A 14,310-nucleotide genomic window follows, 5' to 3' on the forward strand; every position below is an offset into this window, starting at 1 on the left:
ACAATCACTTTGGTTCATGAGACCACCCGCATCGGGAGTTTATGAGAGAGTCATGGGCTCGGTATCATAGGCCTTATCGATTAAAAGAAATGAATAAATGGGTTTTAACCCGTGAACCGGGTCTTCCAAGTGAGCCCGTATGATACGGGGTCATGCCACGCGGCGCAGAGGGAGTGGCTACGCGGTCGCGCGGGTTGACTGCGAAAAAATGGGTTTCGCGTGAAAGACCCCATTTTCCCTTCTCTCTTCGAAATCTAGGGTTTCTCCGTCTGTGAAGCGATTTCGTGTCGGGGTCCAGAGCCGGAGATTTTGTCGATCAATTCGTCGTCGGAGTCACTCGTAAACGCTCTCAGGTGAGTCTCAATCACTCCGAGGACGAGATAGCTTCGATTTGATCTCGAGAGGTTTCTAGGTTAAGGAAGTCGATTTGGGGGTTTCGTCTTAGGGTGGGAAATCGAGAAGGGGTTTTCGATTTCTTGGTCAAAATCGACATACGGTTTCTTTTTAGGGTTCGTTTATCATGGATTTCATTTCGATTTGGGGGTTTCGTGTAAGGGTTCATGCATGATAGGATTAGAGCTTTGAACCGAATTTTTGACATAGCAATATAGATAGCATCAATGGTTACTAGTCGATTAACAGCTTCAGTATGCTTTCTTGAATGGAAAAACAAACCACATTTTTGATTTCTATAGTTATGTGGTCTTGTGTGGTCTATAGTAGTTTGATGCCATTTTTTTAAATTGGAACTCGATTAATACATGTAATTGGAACTCGATTGTTGCAGATGGAAACTCCCCGAGAACCTCATTTCTTCAAGCCTCTTCTTCCTGGTTTTCAAAGTGGCGTCGCAATACCACTTGACTTCTACTCAAAACACATACAAGGGGCTGAGATCAATAAACCATGGAAGCTAAGATCGGACGCTTCGGATCAAATCTGGAAGGTCATCCGAGAAGGCAGGACACTCACGAAAGGTTGGAAAGAGTTCACCGAAGCACATGATCTTCGAATCGGTGACATTGTCATCTTCAAACACGAAGGAGACATGGTCTTTCATGTGACTCCTTTTGGTCCTAGCTGTTGTGAGATTCAGTTTACAAATCCTCACATCGCTAAGGAAGAAGCCGACGCGGATGATGCTCATACTTTCTCATACGACTACTGCTTCTTGGCTGAGGTTACTCCTACAAATCAAAAGGACGACAAAATGGTGAGTAAAATTTAGTTATTTATTGTGTGATTCTAGTACTGCTTCTTGGCTGATGTTATGTATGTGTTTGTAGTTTCTTCCTGTGGAAGCTATGAGGTGTGGTGCTTTGAACCAACAATGCAAAGAGGTCAAACTTGTCAACAAGGAGGGAAAGTCATGGACTGCGCGCTTCGGATTTAGCGAATCAGACGGTGCATATTACATCAGCAGAGGGTGGAGAAAGTTCTGTCGTGATAACAGATGCACCAACGGAGATTTGTTTGTGTTCAACGTGGTTGGAGACGGGACGACAACTCCATTACTGTGTGTATGTCCGGAAAGGAAGGAGTGTACTGAACTACTGATCAAGCACTTCAGCAGAATCGATGGTAAGTCTTCTCATTTGACTTGTTTTTGTTGTCTATATCTTCAATGTTACTACTTTGCTTATGCTTTAACTTGTGTTCTCTTCTTCTACAGGTAGCATTGCTTCTACCTCACGAAATTAGATGGCTCTTTTGCGGTCTTTCCTCTCTATCATCTTAACTTGTTTCTTTTTGTTTCATTAGCAATTTATCAACTTATGTATTTCGCTTTGTAAAACTTGAATGGTTTTTCTATGTGAACTTTTATCCTAAGTTAAACATTCTCGAACTTAATTCCTTTGTTGAATGCGTAGACTGATCATCGAACAAAATGTTTCTATGAATTGAATTTAAGTTAAGAAACAACATAAAATTTTAAAACATAGCTTTTATACATTTGAAAACACAAACCAAAACTTAAACTCCAAAACTAAAACATAGGTTGAATAAAATGTTTTCATAAATTTTATAACATATTTTAATATTTTATTCATGTATTCTGAATAATTTTAATTTTTTAAAAAAATAAAAAAATTATTATTATTTTATTCCTATGAACTCCTTCTTCGGATTCACTAATGCAGAAAACTACAAATTCGGGTTCATAACTGTTCATGGGCCCACAAAAAAATATTAAAAAAATTTGGTGAACCCCAAAGTGGGGTTCACCAATGCTCATGCTCTGATCAAATATACGTACCAAGATACAATTACTATACTCCATTTCATAACAGCAAGAAATGTTATAATCTGAATTAGTAACAAATTCTACTTCTTGATCACTGACAAACAAATAAAAATGTCAAATCATTTCGACACTTTAAATTTTGGGTTTCCTTAAAAATAGAATATTGGTTCATATGGGTCAAAATAATAGATGCGAATATAGATATAAACAAACAATCACTGATGTTTTGAAAAAAAAGGGTTCATAATCATATACGGCGAGAGTCTTAACATAAATTTTCGAGTTTTATATAGTTTAACATGCAAAAGCAAGCCTATAGAAGAAATTAACACAAGCAACGGATAGAAGAACTCTTGAAATTATTAGGAGAAATGAGCAAAGAGAGAATATCTTCCTTAATCTTAGAATTGTGTACAGTGTGAAGTAAATGCACAAGTAATCCTCATCTATATAGCTAAGAAATGTATCACAAGTGTAAGTTTATGTAGCAGATGTACAATACAACTTATTATGAAGTTATTTAACCCAAATCTCCCTCACATAAGCTTGTAGTATATTGTTAGTTGAACGCTATATATACAATCTCTAGAGAGAAGGCATATTCTCTGCATGCAGGTTTTTCTTTTCTTTTTAGGGGGCTCAAGTTACAATGTGTATTTGGAGTTGACATCATAGAAAGTAGGGTTTTAATCTCCCAAAATATTCTTTACCCTCCTTTGCCAGATAGTGGAAGTTCGAATTTATGACCCATATAACTATATTATATACTGTACTAAATGTCTTGCCTGTCAACACACAAATTAGAACATCTTATAAACAATAATTAAAACCTTACTATATGAACATTATTTGACGAATATGAACAAAAATCATTTGCTTCAAATAATTCCTCACCTAATGAAACATTAATTTATATATAAAATTTAGTTATAACAATTAATCAATCCAAACTATGTCACAAAATAATACTCTCTTCTTTTTAAAAACGATTACACATTATATTCAAAGTAAACAGCAAAGAAAGAAGAAAATTAAGCTTTCGTTATCATTTCACACCAGATTTTGAAGGGAAAAAAAAAAAACCCTAGCTAGTATTCGCAACTGCCATAGCTAGTACTTTGAGATCAAACTCAAACGCAAAAGAAAGTGTCACTAGCTAAAACGCTAAAACGCAGGTCTAGTAACACCTCCACCATCTCCTCCTCCGCCTCCACCACCTCCGCCGCTTAGACCAAAAATATCGCCTCCAGAGAATTGAAAATTGTTCATATTCATTCCAAGATTATAGAAAGCAACTCCTCCGTTTCTACCTCCCATGTTCGACTCACCCATTTGGGCCTCACTCCTCGTAACCTCCGACGACTGAGACGCCGCCGGCTGCGGCTGCTGTACTCCAGTGGTTCTTGGCGGTGGAGTTTCTTCCTCTTCCATCGGTAACCTATCATAAACTGCGTTTGCAAAGGACGCAGCCATCAAGACTACTGGGCCCGAAGCTATCAAAGAACCAGCCACATTCCCTCCGACAACCTGTCCTTGACCTCCGGCTAGATACACTGTCAAACCTCCCGCTCCCGGTGGAGCTGGCGGTGGAAGCGCAGTCCCTGTCAAAGACAAAATCTCAAACCGACCATGCAGTGTAATCACACCGCCACCCGTAGGAGCCGCCGGTTGCCGTATGGTGACGTTAGTGACCGCACCGGTAGCGCTTAAAACGCAAACTCCGCAGCCACGACGAGTGGCGTAAGTAGAAACAGCTTCGGATATGTCCGAGCCGGAGGTAACTTCAAGAACGTGGGATCTAAGGACGTTAGGACTATCTCTGGTGATAATAGTGGGAGGTTTGGGTTTGTTTTTGGAACCAGCAGGACGGCCACGTGGACGGCGTCCCGAGGAAGAGCCAGAGGCGGTTGCTGAGTTGGCTGCTCCTCCACCGGTGGGAGTGGTTTCTCCCTTTGCTTCATCTGCTTCAGATCTGTTGAGTTCCATGTTATTATGGTCGGGTGGGGTTCTGGAATCTTCAGGTCTCTGTAGGTGCAGTTCTTGCCCTAGAAGAGGGTGCATATAACCAGACATCGATAATAATAACAAGAAACTGCTGTTTGGTTTTTGGATTTTTTTTTTGTTTATAGAGAGAGACAAAGACAAAAGTATGGGCAGAAAATGTAAGTGATGAAGTGGTTTGTCACTGAGAGTGTTTCAAATACTGGAATTGATTAAACTTGCATCAATGTTACGGACAAAACAAGAAGACGACAAGAGAACACAAAACCCTACTGAATAGTGAGAGAAAGGGAGGGTCTACATATGTGAAAGAGGGTCGGTGAAATTTGTCTGGACCAGATCCAGATCTTCATGTGAAGTAATGAATGAAACAAGGGAGAGAAAGGAGTAAAGCAAGAGCATCAAAAACACTATTCAAACACGGCTCTCTTCGACATATTATATACTATAATATACGTAAAATATAAATATATATGCGCTGAAAATAATATACTAAAGTATGTATATAGATAAGAGGGTTGGTGTAGTGATTTTTCCTCGAGGAAAGCAAAAAAACAAAGAAAAACAAAATAAGATGTCGACGACTGAAGAAAGAATTGATGGATTCTAATTTCTCAGGGAGACAAAAGAAAGAATCTGGAGAAGTAAATTACGGAGATACAGAGAAAGATATTGCATGTTGATCATTTTTCAAGATAAAGCTGAAGGCAAACAAGAAAAAGAAAACAAAGAGAGATTAAAGAAAATACCTTTTGTGACGGTGAAGGCATGGTTTGATAATATGATGACTGTAGATTTTTGTTCTGTAAAAGACAAAACAAATGCGATGGTATACTGTTATGATGTTTCAGTTCGAGGGCAATGTCAATAGCCGACCTAACTTTATGTTAGTGTTATTGTCGGTAACAATACATATTAGGATTATAAGTCGTCCTCTTTTATCAAGTAGTATTACATTTCACAAGATTTGGATCCGAGCTTCTAGTTACTTTCGGTTCCAACCACTATGTATAACTCTTACATATAAATCAAAGTACGCTTTAACATAATTAAAACCGATCATTTGATTTTTTTTCTTGAACCAATTCGATGATCCCTAATTTTTGCGTATAACTAATTTTTGCGTATTTAAGCAATTTCAATGGGGTTCTCAACCTAAAGTTTTTAAAATACATATGTATTTTTAAAACTTAAATACCAAAAAATAATTTTGGTTTATTTTATTGCCTAAAACTAAAATTTGAGACAATGATTCCACATATCTTCCAATACATTATTGTTCAACGAAATGAGCTTTGTGCTAACTAGATAATATAGCTTTTTCCTTGATTCCGAAGCTCTAGATCTTATGATTGTTGATTTAAATGAAATAGATAAGATCATAAGAATACATTCTTCAGTATAGCTAAAAACACTCTTAATATACTTTTCCAATTTAAATCAGTAACATCCAATTAAAAAAGTATGAATTAGTGTAGTAGTTGGGTAAAGATATATAAGTCATACACGTTTTTGGTATGTTAAAGTGTTAATCAAGTTATTATCTTTTTATAGTTCTTTTTTTGTAAAAAACTTTTTATAGTTCTTATATTTTCACGTGCTTGTACAATTTCTCATTTCTCCACTAGACATTCCCATACGTTAGAATTTCTTTCAACAGATTTGACAATATCGAATATTGAATAGTATTTTATATATGATGTATATTACAAATTTAACAACGGTAAAAGGAAAAAAAGCTAACCAACGACTACACTTATTTGTCCACTCCACATGGACTATTGTACCTGATTGATCATTGGAAGGTTGAAGAAAATTAGGTTTCGTAGAATCTTCGGCACGTTAAATGTAGTCGCTGATTTTTTACTTTCCAGAGTTTTTTTTTTGGGGTAAGATTACTTTATAGAGTTCAATCAGCTTCGTGGCCATTTTGTCCGTGTGAAATTATTGGTTGCATTTAGAACAACGTCTATCTTTCTACTTACCAGACGTGAACAATACAAAATTATCACAATTTTCTTGTTCGATATTTACCATTTTTTTTTAAATAGTTATTATATATCTTTGTTATAGAACAAAATTGTTTGGATTTATGTTTACAAAATAGTTATATCTACATTGTGTTAAATTTTAAAAAATCCTTATTTCTTCAAACAGTTGTCATAAGTTTTGGGTCTTTAAATAGCATCATAAAGTCAGTGTTATGTTGTCAAAAACAAATTATTTTGAAATTATCAGATGAATTTCTTTTAGTCTCTCATTGGTAAGTGGTAACTATGCTAATATACATTATGCATAAATTCAGATGGATTTTTTTTTTTGAATAATTCTTTGGAGTGGTGATGAAGTGATAGGACGAGTAAAGCTCAAATTTAAAAAAATGGATGTGTCATGAGTAGAAGAAGACAATGAAGCTTCACCATTGGTTGTTATTGTGAAAGAGTGGTGGATTTCACATGATGAGCATTTGTTGTCCTCCTTTTTCTTGATTTAAATAGAACCTTTTAATTTTCTCGAGCCACTCAATAGCATGGCTTCACTTTATATCTTCCTTTTAATGGTTAAATATTGAAACTTTACATAGGAGATGCTGAAAATTCTTATGCATATGCTTGCCAACATATTCATTTGTCAATACACCAATTAAGTCGTGTATGAGTTGAATCACACACTGAATGTAATCAATAATCAATAATGTCAGAGATGATCATATCACCATTTTTGTTATCCTCTCCACTTAACCTCAAAGACAAATAGCATTTTTAGACTCATTCTAGAAAATGTTATACTATGTTAGTATATAAAGTAATCCTTTATATAGAATACTGAGATATAATTCTTTCAACTTATTCACTAAACTAGTTATAAAAACTCTCAGGAAATAGCCCATGATGACAGAAACTTCCAAAAAGTAATACATGAAAATGTAAATGATCAAAATACTGTTTGGCTCGATTGATGTAATGTCATAAACATTATAAAAAAAAATCCGTTCAAAGAGTCTGATCTCGACATTGCATAAAGAAAATACAACCAAAATATTAACCAAACAGAGTTAGATCATGCATGTGTGAAAGGTAGATAAAGAAATTTTGAGAATTTTGTTGTCTATAGTCGTCCAACTTAAAACTTCATTTCAAGAAAATAACATAAAACATCTATGTCCAAAATTTATTCGGGTAGAGAGCCAACTCCCAACACAAAAATAATCGTGGAAGAAAGAAAAACACAGATCATAGTAATAACTTAAGCCACAAGCGACTTAACCTAAAATAGGACCAATGCACGATTTCAAAACATTGCTTAGGGCGTACGGAACTTGTGGAGAGCAATGCTCAGTCTTCACAAGGTCTACCAACAAAGGGAAGACGCTCGCCACGTGTCTTTTCAGAGACTCTGCCTCTAATGAGCACAAGGCTTCTAGCGAAGAGACAAGCAACGAAGTCCTAGCCTTCGCCTCTTCTGTCCGGTCCCATTCCATCGGAAGAATCCAATGGATTGGTTTTGTCTGTTGTTGGTGTTGACCTGTGCAGTTAAGGTAGATCTTCACGACTTTTGAGCATTCAGTGACCAGACGAGACTCGAGTTCGAGCTCCTTGGAGACGTCAGGGTTGCAAGTAACCATGTCTTGTAGGAAGGTCATGTAGGATTTGTTAGCCTCGTTCTCGAAGTTAAGGAGCTGAGGCTGTGTTAGGTTTTGGACAGAGCATGCTCTCTTGAACTTCCTACGAAGGACCGTGTCGGTGTTTAGCTGCTGAGCGTGAGACGCGATGCACGAGAAAATGTCTGCGAGGATGTCCACGTGTGATGCTGGCAATGAGTATTGGTTCCTTCTGTATAACTCACTCACAACCTGAAAAAAACGTAATAGATGAGTAAACAAACAATAACAGTTGGCTAAGTAAGTAAAGAGATGGTACCTCGACGATTTGAGACAAGACATCAATGTGTTTCTTTGTTCTGGAGACGACGTAAGACATAATGTGAAGGTTATCATCATCAAGATCATCTTTGTCTACGCTTTGACCAGAAGACGTTTCAACATCTTCAATATCATCCATGGTTCTCAACACTTTCATAAAACCCGCGAAAGTAAGCGAGGCTGCTTCCTTGAGAGCCAAGAAAACCTCTGTCCACTCATCTTCAGATGCGCTACGAGCCAACCCATCAGCCAAACGAAGCAAGACAGAGATCCCCGAGCCTGTGGAGCCTTGGACAGGACTCTTTATAAACGCTAGAATGATTGACACAACGCTTGAAAGCTGAGACCTAACAGAGCTGAAAAAGTTGGCGAGTAGATCGACAAGAAGCTGCAATGCAAGTGTTGATGTCTCAGCGTCCCATGTAGTTTCTTCAGTGTCTAGAGAAGCTGAGGATGGCGAGTCGCCGCTACTGCTTTCTTCGAAGAGCATATCGGTTTTGCTACGCATGTTGTTGAAGACTGGGAGGATGATTGAGCTGAAGATTGCAGCCCAAAAGGGTCTTGTGAAAAGATGACCATGGTCCATCAGAATGTTGAAGAGTACTTCTATGGAACGCTTTCTAATTGCTGGTCTTGGATCTGAGGCTTGTTTGGATAAACCTGAACAAATAAAAACAATACTTAAATCTAGAACCCAAGAACTGAATTTTGGTAAATAATTGAACGGTTTCTAAATCTCTAGAACCAAAAAACGAAAGCCGAACTGAATTTTGTAAATAATCGAACGGTTCCAAAATCTCTAGAACCACAATACCAAAAAACCGAAAACCGAAATACCCCGAACCGAACCGAAACCAAAACCGAACACCCATGCCAACACAAATCATTACTTGTAAGTGTGTAGTAGCAACTTATACAGAGTAAAAGCCAACCTGAAAGCAGAGGAACCCAATAAGAAACTTGTTCATCAAGTTCAGTAACACTCTGTCCATCAGACGAATCTTCCTTTAAAGCTGAGATGTTATCGTTCTTCAGCTTCTCGTTCAAGAAGAGTCCTCCTTCTGCAAGCTTCACAGCGCAAAAACGAAGAAACTCTATGGTGTTGAAACCAATGTCGCCTTCAAACTTGCTGTTTGTGAAGGTGATAAGACATCTGATGCAGTCAGCATATACCGATATCTCAGTCTCAGTTATGCAATGAAAATGATCCCTCACAATCTTCTCTATTGTCTCAAAAGCCAACAGCACAATGTTCCTCCTCTCATCAATCGCAGCAGTTGTGAAAACCTAAACCAAACAAGACCATGTTAGGACACAGTAGAAAAAAAAAACATTGCATTGAGAGACATTTTGTTTATGTTTACTTACCGTGAAGACACTTTTCCAACCAGATTGCACATTACTAACTCTACTGAGAACCATTTGAGAAACACAACGGACTATAAGCTCTCTAATCTCAGCAGAACTACTGTTCTGCATGACAACGACGAACGGTCGGAGAAACTCATGCTGGAAATGGTAGTTTGCTAGCTCCTCACGCTCCAAGAACTTCATGGAAAGCTGACGAAGCGAGTCCATTACAAATATTGCAACAGAGAGATTCTCTGATAAGCCTACTGATACAAAGAAGTCAGAGAGAACGTTCCATATGCGAGACCAAACTAATCTGATCCGGTTCATGTTATAATGCCTGTCACAGTAAAACAAATATTTGCACTCAACCACATGTTTTGTAAAACAATCAAAAATAAATAGGTACTCAAACTCCTTATCAATTTTGATTCATTTCAATATGAATAATAAAAAAAAAATCACTCAATTCAATCAACTAGAATATAATAACAAAGTACTAATAAAAATAATATCAGAGAAAAAAATTGAAATATACATCAAATTTGAAATAGTATTATTTAAATGAGAACTTACGCTGTCTCCACTAGTTTCGTGAGGCTAAAGACACGAGGATCTGCTGGTGACTGAAGCTCCGACATGGAGACTTTACATAACGCTTTAACAAAAGCAACAATAGCTTCACTGTTCAACCTCTGGCTATTAGCATAGACATGGTTCAACTCAAAGTTCCCTATTTGGTCCAGTAGATTCAGATTAGCAATAAAGTTCTTGATCTGCTCCGGTTTTACTAATTTGGGAACGGTTTTCACAAGTGAAGTACTATCATAAGAACCTCCCCTGACAACAGCCATCACAGATGGATTCTGAAGAGCGCCACGTTTCTTTAAATGTGGAAAGCCTAAAGCCTTCTTTTCATCTACTTCAGCTTTTGTTGTAGGGATGTAACGTGTATCTGCAGGTGATGATCCTTCTCCCAAGAGTTGCAGATGTTCAATACGTGAAAGGCAAGTTAAAATATGTTCCCAAGAGCCTTGTAGATGGTTACCATCTTCTATAGCTATTGTTATTATCGCCTGCATAATACAATATTTAACAGATTGTTAAATCTAATCAATTGCTTATATTAATTTAGGCCACAACAAGTGAACTTATACCTTTACAGCATCAATATTTTTCTGCTTCATATCTGCAGCACAATGAAGATTAGTGAACTTGGCCATGGAAGTGACAAAAGCATCTCTCTGAGTTTGCATTCCCATAACTGCAGTGACGTGCACCGCATATCGGAAGCCTTGTAAGCACAGAGAAGTTGCTAATCTATCATCACTCTGGTCAAGAGTGACACTGAATGCAGCAAGCATCGGTCCCCATGAGACCTCGAGTATAAATCTCAAGATGGAGACATCTGTAACACTATGATAAGCTGACCTGCAGACCAAGAACGGAACAAAACATATTGATATTAGCACAGATGATGGATCTGAATTGTAATAGTAATTAAAATGTGTAGATATATTAGTTTATGTAAAGGTTTTGGTTACTATTAACGGGGATGGTATGTGGTTTGATCAGTCACCATTCGAAGCTAATAACTCAGGTATAACAGTATAGTACTTACTCTGATTTCTCTGACTTAGCTTGGAACTGTTCCTGGATATCTCTTATAAGAACCCTGTTGGCACCATGCGCTTTCTCATCTGGTTGCATCCAAGAAACCAGATTGAGGATGCTGTCTAAGCCCAGTAGCTTATTCAAGCCATTCACCTGTTTACTTTGTGGGGCTAAAGTATCTGAGTTCATCTTAATCTCGTCTTTCACAACTCGGTCATAAAGAGAGCCTAGATACTCTTCAGGTAGGTCCTTGCCATCATCTATTCCCCGGTTATTGCGGACAAAATCAGTTTTGGACATCTACACAACCATTAAGTTTGTACAAGGAATCAGAAAACATAGGTACTGAACACGATGAATATCATACAAAAAGAAGCAATACCTTATCCTTAACCATGTTGTTGTGTGCATCTGTATTGAGCATAATCACAGAATATGCAAGAACGTAAGCAGTGTCTGCACTGGTGAAAGAACCAGGGTTGCATTTCCAGTAATGTTCTGCAAATTTCTCCATGATTCGGTCGATCTTCTGCGCTTCTCCTGGTAGCCTAAAACCGCGTAGAAAGAACCTTATAGCTTCAACAAAATCCTTCCCTTGGAAATTAAACGAGTCCACATATGCATGCATAACTTTGAGTGGAAGCTCCTCTCTGTCACCAAGATAATCACCAATCACAGTTCCATTTAGCCCTGCTGTCTTCATCAGAAATGAAGCCACTTCCTCAGGAGAGTTGCCTATTTTCTTGCTGCTTATGAGAAACTCAATTCCTTTAGAAGGCTTCCTATTAAACAAAGAGATACCCTTCTGCAAAAAACCACCATGATTATTTGTCAGTGAACTATGCATATTCAAAAACCATTATTCAATATTTTGTTACTCAAAAAAAAAAAAAAACAATGCATAAACTCATATATATCATAAAAAAAAGTTAATATGTGCAAACCTGGAGTTCAATCTTGTAAGCTCTTCGCTGCTCAAGCATAGAAGCATCATACGCTTCAGGATTAGTATCTGGCTGTGTATCACAGTCTTCTTCACCAATCTGGCTTGCATTACTATCCATAGAAGCATATATCTGTGAGCCCTTAGGCCAAACCGTCTCATCCATTTTCAACTGCTGGTCCATCCAACTTCCCATTGCCTTGACTACATTAACCAAAATTTTCACAGATTCATTCCTAAACGTGCTATCTTGTGCTGGAGACAGCGTTGTTGATGAACCGGTCGGTGGTCCTAGAGCAGTTTTCAGAAGACCGTTGACAATCCTGCAATCATCTGATGGATTTATAAGAGCTTTAATACATTATATGTTTACTCCTAAAGAGTCATGCAGTTCTTAGACTGATCTAATACCTTTCTAGTATGTTAGAGGAGTCTACATCGCAGTCATAGTTCACAAAGATGTCTACAATCAACTGCGGATCTTGAGACATTTTCTCCAGCAAGTTGAGAACAGTCATCTTCTGAAGGAAGCTAGGCTGGAGAACGTTCTCTAGCACACGGAGGACGATCATCGGAAAGAAAATGCCGATTTCCGCTTTCAAGACTGATCTAAGCTTTGATAATAAGCTCATGAAGATAGCACATTGCAACTGAAAGATGGACATGATTGAAACTGCACTGTTCTTTAGTAGTGATAAGCATAAGTATTGCTTAACGGCACTAATGAAGCTGCATTAAGTAAAAACAAATACATAAGACCAAACAAGCATCATAATCATAATAACCAATATTCAAGAAATCCTTAGGCGCTAGTTAAGCATTTTATATTTTATATGAGATTATTGATTAGACGGACGTCCAGACCGATTTTTAAGACAAAAGTATTTTGTTTAGGTCCGAAGAGCAGTTTAAACCGATTTTTAGAACACTGATAATAACTAATAAAAGATTCGGACACAAACCACTTGCCTTTCATTAGACCGCCAAACAGGACCACCATTGTCGATGATGACCTTAAGCAACTCAAGAGACAATGTCTTACCCCTCACCATGATCTGATCATCATTCTTCTCCTGCGAGGAAAACCTCATCGACAACTTACACAAGTTCTTGAACAGAAGGAAAGCGTCCTGCCTCATCTTGCTCATGTCACCGGTCAAAGAATCAGCTTCACCGTTTTTCTCGTAGCCACGAAACGACGGCGAGTCAGGAGTCATAACGGTCTCGGTCTCCGGGTTCTGGAGCAGAATCTGAATCACATCGGGAGGAGGAGGAGGGCTCCCTTGCCCCGCAGCCATCACCTCGTTAACAAACCCTTGGCAGAAATAAACAGAGCTGCCTTCGTTGACGCTCTTGTCCGTGAACGCCAACAGCTCGTTCACGTACACAGTCTTGACCGCCACGTCAGCGAGCGAGTCCTCCTCGGATCTGGTGAAGATCACGAGCATCATCTGCGCCAACACGGACTTGGCGCAGATCTGCGTCGTCCCGCTTAATCCACCTAGGTAGATGTTGTAGCACGTCTTGACCACGTGGAGCAAGCAGTCTCCACGGATCAAGACGCAGGGAGATCTGACGGCCGCGAGGAGGACGCGGAGGACGGCGAGCTGGATCGGCTCCTCCGCCATGGCGCCGACCTTGGAGACGGCGTTGACGAGTTTGAAGAGGACGGAGTCTTGTTTGGAAGACTGGATCTCGCCGCGGATGACGGAGAGGGAGAAGAGCTTGAAGGCGCAGTCGAGAGCCGGCTCGACGACTTTGGAATACGCGGTGTCGAGGGAGAAGAGGAAAGGCTGGAGGACGGCGTCCGCGTCGGGGGAGGAGAGGCCGGCGACGACGGAGGAGGGATCGTGGAAGTCGTCGGGGAGGGACTCGAGTTTGTCGAGGACGGATTTGCAGGAGGAGACGAGGTACGTGTGCTTGCGCCATGCAGCGTTCTTGATGATCTTGTCTAGAGACGGACCTATCACGCGGCCGCAACGCGTGGCGCCGCCGAGAGTTTGTGACGTCGACATCGAACGGAGTTTTTTTTTATTTTAGTCCATTTCGAGAGAAGACGAAGCTTTGATCGTACGTTTCAGTTTTCGTTATAGTGTTTGCGTTTATATACCTTCTCGGTTTGCTGAATCGGTAAAAGGCTTCTTCCTGCTGAAGAGGGAGAGAGAGCGTGGGAGTCACTTGGAACAGAAAGGCGCGTGTGATTCTCTATGTCTTTATTATTACCACTCGTCTCCC

General features: G+C 39.1%; 3 protein-coding genes across 4 annotated transcripts; 1 reads left to right on the forward strand and 2 right to left on the reverse strand.

Moving 5' to 3' along the window:
- The first annotated feature begins 46 nt into the window (after positions 1-46).
- On the forward strand, positions 47-2,237 carry LOC125608360 (B3 domain-containing protein REM9-like). Its single transcript, XM_048778720.1, has 4 exons — positions 47-353; positions 788-1,213; positions 1,287-1,581; positions 1,673-2,237. Exons 2-4 carry the CDS (start codon positions 788-790, stop codon positions 1,699-1,701), a joined length of 750 nt encoding a protein of 249 aa, XP_048634677.1. The 5' UTR covers positions 47-353; the 3' UTR covers positions 1,702-2,237.
- A 961-nt stretch (positions 2,238-3,198) lies between these two features.
- Positions 3,199-5,076, reverse strand: LOC106370221 (AT-hook motif nuclear-localized protein 25). Its single transcript, XM_013810273.3, has one exon. The coding sequence runs from the start codon at positions 4,316-4,318 to the stop codon at positions 3,410-3,412; it is 909 nt and encodes a 302-aa protein (XP_013665727.1). The 5' UTR covers positions 4,319-5,076; the 3' UTR covers positions 3,199-3,409.
- A 2,281-nt stretch (positions 5,077-7,357) lies between these two features.
- LOC106454724 (brefeldin A-inhibited guanine nucleotide-exchange protein 4-like) lies at positions 7,358-14,259 on the reverse strand. 2 transcript variants are annotated; one of them, XM_013896870.3, is made up of 11 exons: positions 13,045-14,259; positions 12,487-12,804; positions 12,077-12,398; positions 11,515-11,937; positions 11,140-11,432; positions 10,676-10,949; positions 10,095-10,594; positions 9,537-9,858; positions 9,101-9,455; positions 8,167-8,828; positions 7,358-8,099 (listed from the first exon to the last, which is right to left on the reverse strand). In XM_013896870.3, exons 1-11 carry the CDS (start codon positions 14,088-14,090, stop codon positions 7,509-7,511), a joined length of 5,106 nt encoding a protein of 1,701 aa, XP_013752324.2. In that variant the 5' UTR covers positions 14,091-14,259; the 3' UTR covers positions 7,358-7,508. The 2 variants fall into 2 exon arrangements, with proteins under 2 accessions (XP_013752324.2, XP_048634684.1); XM_048778727.1 differs by lacking the exon at positions 13,045-14,259 and having other exon boundaries at positions 12,077-12,408; positions 12,487-12,708.
- Positions 14,260-14,310: the final 51 nt, after the last annotated feature.

This window comes from Brassica napus, chromosome A1 (assembly GCF_020379485.1).
Source record: "Brassica napus cultivar Da-Ae chromosome A1, Da-Ae, whole genome shotgun sequence".
NCBI classification, from domain to species: Eukaryota; Viridiplantae; Streptophyta; class Magnoliopsida; order Brassicales; family Brassicaceae; genus Brassica; species Brassica napus.

What these genes read in the sequence shown, in the direction of transcription:
- LOC106454724 (XM_013896870.3), bottom strand. Translation starts at nt 14,090, where the DNA reads ATGTCGACGTCACAAACTCTCGGCGGCGCCACGCGTTGCGGCCGCGTG. An exon ending in AAAATATTGATGCTGTAAAG is followed by an intron (nt 10,595 to 10,675) that starts GTATAAGTTCAC and finishes TGTATTATGCAG; the next exon opens with GCGATAATAACAATAGCTAT. An exon ending in GTTGGAAAAGTGTCTTCACG is followed by an intron (nt 9,456 to 9,536) that starts GTAAGTAAACAT and finishes TGTTTGGTTTAG; the next exon opens with GTTTTCACAACTGCTGCGAT.
- LOC125608360 (XM_048778720.1), top strand. Translation starts at nt 788, where the DNA reads ATGGAAACTCCCCGAGAACCTCATTTCTTCAAGCCTCTTCTTCCTGGT. An exon ending in ATCAAAAGGACGACAAAATG is followed by an intron (nt 1,214 to 1,286) that starts GTGAGTAAAATT and finishes ATGTGTTTGTAG; the next exon opens with TTTCTTCCTGTGGAAGCTAT. An exon ending in GCACTTCAGCAGAATCGATG is followed by an intron (nt 1,582 to 1,672) that starts GTAAGTCTTCTC and finishes CTTCTTCTACAG; the next exon opens with GTAGCATTGCTTCTACCTCA.
- LOC106370221 (XM_013810273.3), bottom strand. Translation starts at nt 4,318, where the DNA reads ATGTCTGGTTATATGCACCCTCTTCTAGGGCAAGAACTGCACCTACAG.